This window comes from Oryx dammah, unplaced genomic scaffold (genome assembly GCF_014754425.2).
Source record: "Oryx dammah isolate SB20612 unplaced genomic scaffold, SCBI_Odam_1.1 HiC_scaffold_16, whole genome shotgun sequence".
Lineage (NCBI taxonomy): Eukaryota > Metazoa > Chordata > Mammalia > Artiodactyla > Bovidae > Oryx > Oryx dammah.
The window spans coordinates 43,602,219-43,616,632 of record NW_024070200.1 but is presented as its reverse complement, the minus strand read 5'-3'; the positions used below and the strand labels follow the sequence as shown (position 1 = coordinate 43,616,632).

General features: G+C 50.8%; 2 protein-coding genes across 2 annotated transcripts; one reads left to right on the top strand and one right to left on the bottom strand.

The window, feature by feature from the left end:
• Nucleotides 1–338: 338 nt before the first annotated feature.
• TMED3 (transmembrane p24 trafficking protein 3) lies at nt 339–11,194 on the top strand. The gene is made up of 3 exons (XM_040257437.1): nt 339–688; nt 2,833–3,081; nt 10,353–11,194. Exons 1-3 carry the CDS (start codon nt 518–520, stop codon nt 10,587–10,589), a joined length of 657 nt encoding a protein of 218 aa, XP_040113371.1. The 5' UTR covers nt 339–517; the 3' UTR covers nt 10,590–11,194.
• Nucleotides 11,195–11,210: 16 nt separating this feature from the next.
• Nucleotides 11,211–12,124, bottom strand: LOC120875556 (40S ribosomal protein S2-like). Its single transcript, XM_040257439.1, has one exon. The coding sequence runs from the start codon at nt 12,105–12,107 to the stop codon at nt 11,781–11,783; it is 327 nt and encodes a 108-aa protein (XP_040113373.1). The 5' UTR covers nt 12,108–12,124; the 3' UTR covers nt 11,211–11,780.
• Nucleotides 12,125–14,414: the final 2,290 nt, after the last annotated feature.

Genomic DNA, 14,414 nt, shown 5'->3' with positions numbered 1-14,414 from the left:
GCACACCCATTGGTAGACCAGGAGACTTTCTCCAGAACCAGTCAAAAACAGAGTGTACCCTGTAAAACTTCACGGGCTTCGTGCTCCTGCAGCCAGACAGTACGGACTGCGTGGACCTGGGCCGACTCCGGGAAACACTCAACCCTGCGGGACCCAGTGGGTGCAGAAACATCCCTGTTGGGGATGCAAGTAGAGTGCGCTTTGGGGAGATGCGCGCTGGCGGTGGGGGCCTCGCCTCCCCTTCGCTGAGACGCTCCAGCAGGAAAGCGGGGCGGGGCAGCGAAGGGGGAGTGTCCCCTTCCCCAGCCCAGTCAGCGCGCAGGCGCAGCGATGCTCCCTGGCCCGCGTCCCGGGCACACCCCCGAGCGCGCGTCTGCGCTCTGAACCGCGGGCCCGGAAGCGCGGCGCCGGCTCGCGCCACGTCTGTGCTGCACCTTCTCCGGGTCCCGCAGCTGCCGCCCCGCCCGTGCGGAGCGCACGCCCGAGCCGCGGCCTGCCGGTCTGGACCGGGAGCATCATGGGTGGCGTGGTCCCGCGCTCCGCCTCCGCGCTGCCGCTGCTGCTACTGCTGCTGCTCCAGGCGGAGCGGCCGCGGGGCGCCGAGCTCACCTTCGAGCTGCCGGACAACGCCAAGCAGTGCTTCCACGAGGAGGTGGAGCAGGGTGTGAAGTTCTCCCTAGACTACCAGGTGAGACCTGGCGCCTCCTCTCTCTCCCGCTTCCAGGTCGTCAGTGGTCACTCGTGCGCCCCCGGCTGTAGTAGCTGGAATTAGCCAAGGAGGCTGCAGAGGGAGGCGGGAATGACCAGAGACAAGGAAGTCAGAGCCCACCCGAGACGGGCCGACTAGCCAGGGAGGTAGCACCGCAGGTGCATGCCCAGGATGGGGATGCCCGGGCGGCTCCGGCTTCCTGGGGAGTTGATCTGAATGACCTGCGGGCGCGTTGACTCTACAGAACGCCATTTATGGCACCAGGCTCTCTGTCCCAACGTTTTTTGGACAGCTTTGTCCCCGCCTGTACTGGAAAATGGCAGCGAGAGGAAATGGGTTCGTGGTTTTATTTTTCCCCCTTCTCTCCTGCGTTTGAAGTCATAGTTAGGGGGAGTGAGGGTGCTTTGGAAAGGAGTCCACGCAGGCTTTGAGCCTGGCAGTGTTTACAAGGAGTGGTGTTGTGACTACTGCCATATGGCTCAGAAAAAGCTCCAAGCTCTTGCACTCTTGGCTGGTGTGAGAGTTCTCGTGGCTCGCTGTTGGGGTGTAGGGGAGGAGGGGGAGGCGGTAGGGAGCAGGTAGGTCTTGAGTGAGAGAGCTGCAATCTGAGTTTAGGCAATCCTGCCCAGATATCCATACAGGCGTCTGATCGTAGACAAATACTGGCAGGCATTACAGAAGGGAAGTGGCACGGGCAGCAAAAGGGAGGGTAGGCAGTTTGATGGGCCCTCTATAACCAAAACCACTAAAAGAGGCTGTGCATGGGTACAGCATCATGTGTCCTGGCCTCTGAGTCATTCATCTGCTTACTTTCACATTTGTGGACAGTGTGCAAACTGCAGCTGGGTAAACAGGGGTCACCCAGACACAGTCGTCAAAAAAAATGATCCTTGTGGGACTTCCCTGGTGCTCCAGTGGTTAAGAATCTGCCTTGCAGTGTAGGGGACATGGGTTCAATCCCTGGTCAGGAAAGTAAGATCCTACATGCTGCAGAACAACTAATCCTACGTGCCACAACGAAAGATCCTGTGGGATGCAATGAAGACGCAATGCAGTGCAATAAATAAATACATGAATAAGTATTTGAAAACAGATTGTTGTGAGGCTGGAGGGGCCTGAGAGGTCATCAGGTCCGTGATAGGTCAGAAACCACTCTTACGGGCTCAGCATAAGTCTGTACATGTCCAGCATTAGGAATCTCACTGATCACAAAGCAATTTCTTCCATCTGTACGAAAGGAAATATTAACGTCTGGAAGCAGATGGAGGCCTTTCACCGTGTTCTTTGATGGACCTTAGTTCTAGTCAGTGGCCATCCCTGTGATTCTGCCCTTAGCAGATCTTATCTTTCCTGTGGTGCAGTTTAAACTAATGACTCCCCTGGTAGTCACTGATTCTGTGAAGGCTTCAATCTGTATTTGCCTTCCTCTTGCATTTCATCTGCAATAATATAAACCTCCAGAGCCTCAGTTTCCTCTTGTGTAAAGTGGGGAGAATTAAGCTCTTTGCAGCCTTTTTTTCAAGATTTTTTTTCTTTTTTTGATGTGGACCATTTTTAAAGTCTATTGAATTTGTTACAATGTTGCTTCTGTTTTGTGTTTTGGTTGTTTGGCTGTTAGGCATGTGGTATCTTAGCTCCCTCACTATGGATCGAACCTGCATTCCCTGCATTGGAAAGCAAAGTCTTTTTAAAAAAAACTTTTTATTTTGTATTAGAGTGTAGCCTGTTAACAATGTTGTGGTAGTTTCAGGTGAACAGTGAAGGGACTCAGCTATACATATACATGTATCCAGGAAGGCAAAATCTTAACCACTGGACCACCAGGGAAACCCCATGGCTCTTTGCACTCTTGCAGAGCAAAACTTTTGGAGTGAGTCAGACATGGATCCAAGTCTTAGCCTTGTTACTTTCACGCTGTGTGATGTGAACAGTTCACTGCAATTCTCTCAGCCTCAGACTCCTCCTCTGTGAACTGGGGAGTGTCATGGCACCTGCTTTAGAAGGTTGTAAAGACTAAAGGAAAACACTGTTTGTGCCATCTAGTCACAGTGGCCGGTTGGCTTTTGGTAAGTGCTGGTTGCCCCCTGGTGAAAAACGGCCTGTGGATCTCTTATGGTTGTCAGGTCATCACTGGAGGCCACTATGATGTCGACTGCTTTGTGAAAGACCCCCTGGGGAACACCATCTACAGTGAAACCAAGAAGCAGTATGACAGCTTCACGCACAAGGCCGAGGTCAAGGGCGTGTATCAATTTTGCTTCAGTAATGAGTTTTCCACCTTCTCTCACAAAACCGTCTACTTTGATTTTCAAGTGGGCGACGAGCCCCCCATTCTCCCAGACATGGGGAACAGAGTCACAGCTCTCACCCAGGTGAGTGGACGTCGGCACCAACAGTCTGAGATGAACCGCCCCCCCACCCCCACCCCCGGCCTATTCCTCCTCGTCCGTCCTGGTCTTGGCTGATGAACAGTCACCAGCCACCCACCTCCCAGTCTGAAGTTGCAGTATTTGCTCTGCTCGTGTTCACGTCTAGTCCTAGAAGACGTTACGGTTCTGCTTTCTGGTTCCCCTTCTGGTCTTCCTCTCCATTCTTTAACTGTGTCCCTGCAGTACTTTCTTCTGATATTCCCACGTTCCCACTTAGTCTGACACAGCACCGCTCTCAAAGCACACACAATGCGTGCCTCTCTGCTCCTTCAGTGCGTCTGCATCAGAAAGACAAAGTCCTGCTTTCTATGGTGCATCGGTTAAGGTAACACAAGCTGCTATCACAAGTAAACCCCAAATATCAATAGCTTAATACAATGGGAATTGTGATTCTCACTCAATAATCTGGAAAGTGGGGGTGGGGGTGGAGGACTCTCCTCCATGGAGTGACTTGGGAAGCCAGGCTCCTTTTTGGTCATCTTTCCACTGTCCCTTAGGGCTTCAGAGTCCTCTGTTTCTTGCCACCAAAAATTGGAGAGAATGAGAAAGCCCTGCCTGCTTCTTAAAAACCCTGGCTCAGAAGTGACACCATTACCCCTGCTCATATCTCATTGTTAAGAGAATTAGTCATGTGGACAGTCTGGGTGGATGGAAGGAGGGCTGGCACAGACATTCCTGTTAGGCAGTTGATCCCTAGTGACAGCTCCACATCCTGACAGAGAAATGGTGACACTTTTGGAGGACAGATATTCATCTGTGTCACCCGTGGCTCACGGTTAACTATACTTCAACCTCAGCCTCCTCCATCAGTCTCTCCTCCTGCTGTTCAAGCTCCTCCCTCCCAGACACAGGCTCAGGCTGGAACTGTTGTGTTATTTACCCGTGGGCCCTCAGCGCCCCGGTGCATGGAGTGTGGCACAGAATAGGAGCTCACCAAATATTTGTCGAGCAACTGAGTGGCAAGACCCAGGAGAGTCCCCAAGATGGGAATGACCATATGTGGCCGCACCTGTCCCAGAACCAAAGCCAGAGCATCTGAGTCTCTGGTGAGACCAGGTCACCTTCTGGGCTGCCCTCCAAAGTGACCACAGGCTCCATTCCTCTGTGGCTTTGATGATGGGTTTATTCTCTGAGCAGCTGAAGGTTAGTACTGCACTGTGCAGTCAGTAAACACTACCTACTTAGGGCTACTGACATATTAATGTTAAAATTCGCTTCCTTGTTTGCTCTGTAACAACACATCTGTCTAGTGCTCAGTAGTCCCAAGTGGCTGGTGCCCATGCGTGGAGAGTTCTGCTGGGCATCATTGTATTTGAACTTGGCAACATGAGTGCTGATAGACAGTCCAGCCCAGGATGTGTCTTTATGTGTAAGAGCTTTCATAACCTGTCCTCTCAAGAGTTCTGTTGGTTGTTGATGAAATAGCTTCTGTGCTGAAGATTTTGTAAGTTTCCAGAAGCTGTGGGTGTGCTCAGTTGCTCAGTCATGTCCGACTCTTTGCCAGCACATGGACTGTAGCCCACTAGGCTCTGTCCATGGGATTCTCCAGGGAAGAATACTGGAGCAGGTTGCCAATTCCTCCTCCAGGGAATCTTTCCAACCCAGGATCAAACCCACGTCTCCTCCTTTGACTGCATTGGCAGGTAGGTTCTTCATCACTGTCGCCACATGAGCTGAGAGATTTGCCCCTTGACACAGTGGAAAAGAAACCAGTAGAGAAAAGGCTTTGTGGATTAGTGCAGTTGTTGTTCAGTTGTGTCTGACTCTTTGCAACCCCATAGACTGCATATGCCAGGCTTCCCTGTCCTTCACCGTCTCCCGGAGTCTGCTCAAACTCACGTCCATTGAGTCAGTGGTGCATCCAACCATCTCATCTCATCGTCTGTCGCCCCCTTCTCCTGCCCTCAGTCTTTCCCAGCATCAGGGTCTTTTCCTGTGAGTTGGCTGTTTGCATCAGGTGGCCAAAGGATTGGAGCTTCAGCTTTAGCATCAGTCCTTCCAATGAATATTCAGGGTTGATTTCCTTTAGGATTGACTGAGCACAGGCTGTCCAAGGGACTCTCAAGAGTCTCCTCCAGCACCACAATTCGAAAGCATCAGTTCTTCAGCACTCAGCCTTCTTTATGATCCAACTCTCACATCCGTACATCGCTATTGGAAGAACCATAGCTTTGACTGTATGGCCCTTTAGTCAGTAGAGAATAGGCTTTGTGGGTTAGGGCAGTAGAGACATTCTTTCCTGGAGCCTCAGAGTTGCGTTTTGTTGCAGGAGAGATTGCACTTGCTGCTTCTGCATCTGGGGACCTCATCCTTACTTCTGCCCAGATGCAGGAGACATTTCCATCTACTTCTGTACCTCTGTCCCCTCTCCCTGATTGAGCGGGGTTCTATCTGTGTCTGCCTCCGACAAAGCCCACTTGCTAATGCTGGGCACGTGCTCCGCCTGCACTTGTGCCCGGAGGATGCTGTGATCAGAGCTGTGTCTTTTCTTTGTAATAATTCTGTTTATTTATTTATTTTTGGTTGTGCTGCGTCTTACTTGCTGCTCAGTCTTTTCTCTAGTTGAGGCAGGCAGGAGGTTACTCTCTAGGTACGCTACGCAAGCTTCTCAATGCAGCGGCTTCTCCTGTTGCAGAACATGGGCTCTAGGGCAAGCAGGCTTCAGTAGTTGCGGCTCCCGGGCTCTAGAGCACAAGCTTAATAGTTGTGGCGCACAGGCTTAGTTTGCCCCGTGGCACGTGGGATCTTCCCAGACTAGGGGTTGAACCCGCATCTCCTGCATTGGCAGGCGGCTTCTTTACCACTAAGCCACAAGGGAAGTCCCAGAGCTGTGATTTAAGGGTGAGGGTTCTCAGGGAAGGGACCAATTGACTCTTCCCGGAGGTTTGGGAAAGTCTTCGCAGGGAGAGTCTTAGCTGACAAGCGACAGTGTGAGTGCTTGTGCAGGAGCATGTGCAGGAGGACAGAGGGCCTCCCAGGTGGCGAGAACAGCAGATGCAGGTATTCAGGGCATCATTTCCTCCTGGGCCCTGATCTTAACTTTGCTCTTGCTTTGCTTGGCACAGACCCCCTCTCTGCCTGCAGCTGTCATGTCTCTTCCCATGAGGCTTCGTCTAGGTCAGCACCGCGCCAGAGGCCGTGTGCTGTGGTACTAGTATCAGCCTCGGGGAAAGAACAGGATCCAGAGTGACCGAGTCCCAGGCAGGAGGGACTGTCTTCACCCTGAGTTCCAGAACGACCGGGCTCCTAGCAGAGGACACGGGCCAGGGTTCCTGCTGAGGGAGGCCAAGCTTGAAGCGCTCCCAGCATCCCGAGAGTCTGGGCAGGTCCTAGGGGAGGCTGGAGGCTTCTGACAGAGGTCCAAGGTCCGGGGCTGCCTCAGTGTTGGTCAAGGGAAGATTAAAGTTTCCCTGACTCTACTCTGATGCCAGCTCACACGACTCTGCCTCTGAGTTCTTCAAGAATTTAAAGAACCAAGTACAGTAAGTCTCCTATGTACGTACGAACAAGTTTTCTTCCGAGAATGCATTCATAAGTCCAGTTTGTTCCTAAGTCCAGCAAAGTATCCAACTAACGCAATCATCTATATAGGTTTATAATACTCTTCACACAAATAATACATAAAAAACACAGAAAATAAAGAAAACATTTTTAATCTTATAGTACAGTACCTTGAAAAGTACAGGAGCACAGTACAACAGGTGGCACACAGGGGCTGGCATCGAGTCAACAAGCAGGAAGAGTCACTGACAGGAGGAGGGAGTGGAGGTGGGAGATGGTAGAGATGCAGGGTCATCAGCAATAGGAGATGGAGGGCAAGCTGCACTGTCATGCCTGACCTTGATGGCATGCACATTTGCACCTTTGAAAGTTTGCAACTTGAAGGATCGTACGTAGGGAACTTGCTTTATCCGTGGGGGCCCTGAAGAGGTGAGGCTGAGTGAATTTCCTGACAGTTACAGAGTGAAGACCTGGGCGCCAGCAGGTGGTGGAGATAAGATGGGAGTGGGCATGGGATGCAGGAAAGGGATAGTCCTAGGGGCAGAAGGATTGGTCAGAGTGTCTCCAGAGACCACCTGTCAGGATGGAGTAGTGCCCACCATCCCCGTGAGGCTCCAGGACACTGGGAACTAGCAGGGTTGGAGGTCTCAGCAGGGTGAAAGTCACGCTCTGGGAGAGCTGGGGACCCCTGGCCTTGGGCAAACAGAGCTGTTTGCAAAAAAAGGGCCTCTGCTGGCTTCCTGCTGGGCAGGAAGCAGGCTGGCCAGGCTGCCTAACTGAAACTTTGTGGAAACAAGCGGAACTGGTGTCTTAGGCAAACGGCAACGGCAGGTCCCTGAGAAGGGAGGAATGATGTTTCTCCGGTAAGGGCTACTCCCAGTGTCTGTGGATCTTGGTGTCATGTTGCTCTTGGTCTCTGGGGGCCCATGCTAAGTTTCGAAGGGGTTTGCTGGTTCCAAACGCCAGGAAGACTGTAGAACACCACCTCTTGCTCTGTTAACTCTGAGGACTGACCTCCTTCCCATCACTGATCGGGTCTGAGGTTGTTCCTCTGAAGGTCTCGGGCCCTCTTCAGAGACTCTCGGTGCTGGTCTCTGGCCGGTGACATGCGAGCCAAGCCTCTGAAGTGATGTTTTCCTCGGCAATGTGGCATGTCCCTTGCCCGGGTGTCTGCACCTGTGATTTCTGTGTCCTCAGTCTCTCTTCCTCCCTGCCAACCCTGACCGCACTCCTTCTCCAGTGACTCTGGACTCTGGGAGGAAGGTGGAGGTATCAACCTGTACTGCTGAATGCTCAGGCCAGGCCCAGGGGTCCCAGGAGCACCCAGTTCAAGTGAATGAAATGTATACCTTGAGTTTCTGAATGAGTGTGCGATGGACGTAAACACAGGATGGAATTCCAGCCTGGAAAGCCAAGGAGCCCTTCCCTTGTATTTAAAAAGCAAAGTATGGATTTATACATATTGAACATGTATGTACATATATGTACACATGCGTATGCATGCATATACAAACGGCCATTCATATGCAGGTATACATATATATATGTATATCTCTGTCCATCCCACTGATTTCATCCCACTGATTTTTAGAGACCTGTTACAAAGTCTCTAAATGGCTCCCAGATCCACTCGTCTTAAAAAAAAAAAATTATCTCTTCGACTGCGCTGGTTCTTAGTTACAGCAAATATGATCTTTAGTTTCAGCCTGTGGGATCTAGTTCCCTGACCAGGGATAGAATCCAGGCCCCCTGCATTGTAAGCACCAAGTCTTAACCACTGGACCACCAGGGAAGCCCTAGTTTCTAGCTTCTTATATTGAACTTTATGAACAGTTCACCTTTCCAGTATGGGAAGCAGTTGTCTGTCGGGTGCTCATGAAATTCTGTAACACAGGAACCCATTGTCCATAGAGTTTTCTAGGTTTTGAATGTTTTAGAGGTTGCCAGTGAGTAAGGACATGTTCTTTCAAAGGCATAATGTCTTAGTTTTCCATTGCTGAGTCAGTATTTACTACAAATGATTGAAATTAATAACCATTTATTATCTCACAGTTCTAGAGGCTTTGCTCAAGTTCTCGGGGCTGAACTCAAGATCCTGGTGGGGTCAGGCTGTCCTCTGGAGGCTCTGGGGCGTCTCACACTCACTCAGGTGCTTGGCGGAGTTGAGTTCCTTGCAGTTGGCGGTCATGCTCTCTGCCCTTAGAGTTCTTTTCTCTGCTCCTTGCATGTGACCTTCTCCATCTTCAGAGCCAGCAGCAGTGTGCTGAATCCTCCTGTGTCCATCTCTCTAACTTGTCCTTCAGGTGTCAGCTCGAGAAAGCTCCCTGTTTTGAAGGGCTCTCAGACTCCCTGGACAGGCTCAGGTGTGACATATAATTGTCATAGAAGGAGCTCATTATATTCACAGCTTCCTGGGGTTAGAGCAGGGGCCTTGGTAGTGGTGGTGGGGACATAGTCAGAGTTCTGCCTGCTATACATGGCAGTTTAGCAAGTAAAGGAAGTTGTGATGTAGCACGTGTTACATGTGAGTATATGCATGTGTATGTGCTGACAGGCACACGTGTCTGTGTCTTTGCCCTTGTTTGTATGTGGGTGTGGGTCTATGTACATGAGAAGTGTATGTTTTCATGTATATGTATGTATGCCTAAAAGTGTAGGCAGCAGTTTTGTAATAGAATGAGCAGTAGATTCAGAAATAAAGTGAAGGTGTCAGTCTCTCAATCACGTCCGACTCTTTTGTGACTCCGTGGCCTGTAGCCCGCCAGGCTCCTCTGTCCAAAGCAAGAATACTGGAGTGGGTAGCCATTCCCTTCTTCAGGGGATCTTCCTGACCCAGGAACTGAACCTTAGTCTTCTGCATTGCAGGCAGATTCTTTACCATCTGAGCCGCCAGGGTAGATTCAGAGTCTAGTGCAATTGGAATTTACACCATGCCCTGCCATTAATTTACTGTGTGACCTTGGGCAAGTCACGTAGCCTCTCTAAGACTCAATTTCCTCTTTAATATATGCAGTAAGCAATCAGTCAGCCCTCCTTAGCACTGGGGGTAATGATCCTTGCCTGTCAGAGATATGGTAAGTATTAAATAAGAGCTCAGGAAAAAAAAAAAGAACACAGGACAGTGTTTGAAAGCATAGTCTCAGGACTCGAACAGTTGAGTTTTTATTTATTTGCCTGCACCAGATCTTGGCTGTGGCATATGGGACCTAGTTCCCTGACCAGGGATTCAGCCCAGGTCCTCTGCATTGGGAGCAGCCCTGACAGTTGAGTTCATATCTGGCTTCCCTGGTGGTTCAAGTGATAAAGAATCTGCCTAAAATGTGAAAGACCCAGGTTCGATCCTTGGGTTGCGAAGATCACTAGGAGAAGAAAATGGCAACCCACTCCAGTATTCTTGCCTGGAGAATCCCATGGAGAGAGGGCCCTGGAGGGCTTCAGACCATGGGTCACAAAGAGTCGGACATGATGGAGATGCGACTAACACTTTCACCCTCCTGCCATCTCCTAGCTCTGTGACTCTGGACGAGTTACCTGACCTTTCTGAACCTCAGTTAGGCTTATTATGAATAAAACTGTGTCAGACCCTTAGCACAGACACATCGTTAGCACTCAGTAGTACCTAGGATGTTGATGACGGAGTTTGCTTTGTGTGTGCCAGTTTCCATTCTTCTTTTCTGAGGGTCAGCAGCGACCTCTTTTCTCTTTCTGCCCAGATGGAGTCTGCCTGTGTGACCATCCATGAGGCTCTGAAGACGGTGATCGACTCCCAGAAGCATTACCGACTCCGGGAGGCGCAGGACCGGGCCCGCGCAGAAGACCTCAACAGCCGAGTCTCTTACTGGTCCATCGGCGAGACCATCGCCCTGTTTGTGGTTAGCTTCAGCCAGGTGCTACTGCTAAAAAGCTTCTTTACAGAGAAACGGCCCATTGGCAGGACGGTCCACTCCTAGTTGGGGTGCTCTGCTCCCAAGCCCTTTGCACCCCGGGACAGAGCAGCCCCCTTGGGCCTCAGGCTCGTGCGGGCTGGTGGGTGTACCCCAGGGTGGATGCCCTGTCATCTCACCTTCTAATCAGATGCTTGGTCCTTGTCCTCCAGCAGCTGGAGCTCATAGAGCCCAGTTAGCAGGAGGCATCGAGCTGCCTTATATGTGCAACAGTGAACGCAGAAAGGGTCTGACCAGGCAGGGACTGGCTACTGTGGGGGGCAGGCAGGCCGCCATCCAGCAGCCTGGCCAGCAGAAGGAATCCCAAGTGCCACGGCCTCCACACCACAGCTCAGGGTTCTCTCTCCTTGCTCTGTGATGCACAACACATTTGGCTTCTGTGTCCTCTCCCCTGTGGAGAAGACTGGGCCCTGAGTCTGGGCTTCCCTCCCTTGAGCTCTCTGTACCTGTGGAAACCAGGCCCTAAAGCAGCTTTGCAGAAACCCCACCCCCGGGGAGCCCTGGAATCGGCCCTGGAAGCAAGAACAGGATGGTAGCTGGGTGCCTTGGCTGGTTGTGTATCTCCTTGGAGGTGGGACTCTGGCTAATAAAATCTGAGTGTGAGCACCATAGAGACTTGGGTCTTTCTTTTTTTTTTTTTTTTTTGGTTTCATTCACTTTTTTATTCCCTTTATAAAATTATGTGGTGGCTACAGCTGGGGCCTGCGTCCTCTGCACAGAGACTCTGGTGTGGGTCTTCACAAGATGGTCAGTGAATTCCTGATATGGAGATTTGGTGAACACCGTCTCTTTCCAGAGGTCAGGGGTGAGGTAACTGTAGGTCTTGGAAATGGCATCAAAAGTGGCCTTGGCGAAGTTGCCCAGGGTGGCGGTGCAGCCCCTGGCAGAAGTGTAGCAGTCGTCGATGCCGGCCATCATCAGCAGCTTCTTGGGCACAGGGGCGGAGACGATGCCAGTGCCTCTGGGGGCAGGGATGAGGCGCACCAGCACGGAGCCGCAGCGGCCAGTCACCTTGCAAGGAACCGTGTGGGGCTTGCCGATCTTGTTCCCCCAGTAGCCTCTTCGCACGGGGACGATGGACAGCTTGGCCAGGATGATGGCCCCACGGATGGCGGTGGCTACTTCCTTGGAGCACTTGACACCCAGACCGACGTGTCCGTTGTAATCCCCAATGGCAACAAACGCCTTGAACCTGGTTCACTGACCAGCACGGGTCTGCTTTTGCACGGGCATAATCTTCAAAACCTCATCCTTGAGGGATGCTCCCAGGAAAAAGTCAATAATCTCAGACTCCTTGATGGGCAAAGAGAAAAGGTAGATCTCCTCCAGAGACTTGATCTTCATGTCCTTTACTAGGCGGCCCAGCTTGGTAACGGGGAGCCACTCCTTGTCCTCGGCCTTGCCTCCGCGAGCTCCGCGGCCTCTGCCCCGGCCGCGACCCCGTCCCTGGACGCCACTACCGAAGCCTCCGCGGAAGCCACCGGGGCCTCCGGGCCCTCCCGCAGCACCGGCGTCATCCGCCATTTGGTGTTTTCACGAAGAAGAAGCTCTTTTTTTTTTAATTAATTTTTTTAGGTGTTGTTGTTCAGTTATTAAGTCATCTCTGACTCTTTGTGACCCCATGAACTGTAGCCTGCCAGGCTCCTCTGTCCCCCACTATCTCCTGGAGTTTGCTCAAACTCATGTCCATTGAGTCAGTGATGCCATCCAAACATCTCATCCTCTGCCCCACCCTTCTCCTTTTGCCCTCAGTCTTTGCCACCAGAGCTTTTTCCCAGCATCAGGGTCTTTTTTTAGGTATAAGACTTTATTATTTTTAATTGGAGGATAATTATTTTACAATGTTGTATTGGTTTCTGCTGTACAACAATGTGAATCAGCTGTAAAGTATATATATATCCCGACCTTCTTGGACCTCCCTTTCTCCTCATCCCACCCCTCTGGGTGATCACAGAGTACCGAACTGAGCTTGTCTGTACAGCACCTCCCCATCAGCTGTCTGTTTTACCCATGGCAGCGTATATGCATCACTGCTACTCTCCCAGTCTGTCCCATCCTCTCCTTTCCCCGCTGTGTCCACAAGTCTCTAAGTCTGCTTCTCTGTTCCTGCCCTGCAAACAGGTTCACCTGTACCATTTTTCTAGATTCCACATATATGTGTTAATATATAATACTTGCTTTTCTCTTTCTGACTTCACTCTGTGTAACAGGCCCTAAGGTCATTTTTTTAAATTCGTTTTTTATTGGTATATAACTGCTTTACAACATTGTGTTAGTTCCTCCTGTGCAGCAAAGTGAATCAGTTGTATATATACGTATAACTACTCTTTGTGTCCCTAAAGGAGCTCACCGCTTAGTGGGGATCACTGGCATGCATATAAATAATTGGAATGTGACAGAGCAAGTTATACTTCAGAGATGGGTCTGTGTAGACGTTTGTGGAGGGGGCAGTAAGTTACTCCTCTCAGCTGAATGAAAACAGTGAAGTAGGGAGCTGGTGACTTTGTGGTCTCAGACTAGTGGTTACTCTGAATGACTGAGTCATCATTTCATTTAAATACAGGGGCTCAGAACAGAAAATGCCAAGCCTGAGCAGTACTGAGTGGCTGTCTCAGGGTCATGGCCACAGTGGCCTCCTTAAAATGTAAGTCGGATCCTTCACTTCTGGTCAGAACTTTCCCCATGTCGTGCATGTTGCTCTCAGTTCACGGCTAAGTCCCCACCGTGGTGGTGAAGTCCTGAAGTGCCTGGTGCCTCAGCCTCTGGCCCTGGAAGCCCCTACCCTACGCCATCCACTCTCTGCTTTCAAGTCCTCCTGGCTTGCTATTCCCATCACAGCAGGCCATGCCCCTACCCCAGGACCTTTGCACAGGCTGTTTCCTCTACAAGAACACCCTCTCCCTGCTGCCTGCATGAGCTCCTCCTGACCAGTATCATGTTAGCTGTGAGGTCTCCCCTGATGACTTTCTCTAATATGGCGTCATCTCGCCTCGCCCTGGCCGTTCATGCCTGTCTTGGCTTTACTTCTCTGTGTGGCATGTATCACCACCCACAGATATGTTTACTTGTCTGCTTATTGTTGTGCTTACCTCATAAAGATGGAAACTCCATGAAGGCAGGGCCTTTGTTTACTGCTGTATTCCTAGTGTAGAATAATGCCTGATAGATGCTAAGCTCTTAATATGTGTTAGTTGTTAGATGAACAGCCTTTCCCATTCAGCTTAGTCAGTTCAGTTCAGTTCAGTTGCTCAGTCGTGTCCGACTCTTTGCGACCCCATGAATCCCAGCACGCCAGGCCTCCCTGTCCATCACCAACTCCCGGAGTTCACTCAGACTCAGGTCCATCGAGTCAGTGATGCCATCCAGCCATCTCATCCTCAGTTGTCCCCTTTTCCTACTGCCACCAATCCCTCCCAGCATCAGAGTCTTTTCCAGTGAGTCAACTTTTCGCATGAGGTGGCCAAAGTTCTGGAGTTTCAGCTTTAGCATCATTCCTTCCAAAGAACACCCAGGGCTGATCTCCTTCAGAATGGACTGGTTGGATCTCCTTGCAGTCCAAGGGACTCTCAAGAGTCTTCTCCAACACCACAGTTCAAAAGCATCAGTTCTTCGGCGCTCAGCCTTCTTCACAGTCCAACTCTCACATCTATACATGACTACTGGAAAAACCATAGCCTTGACTAGACAGACCTTAGTCAGCAAAGTAATGTCTCTGCTTCTGAATATGCTATTTAGGTTGGTCATAACTTTCCTTCCAAGGAGTAAGTGTCTTTTCATTTCATGGCTGCAGTCACCATCTGTGGTGATTTTGGAGCCCCCCAAAATAAAGTC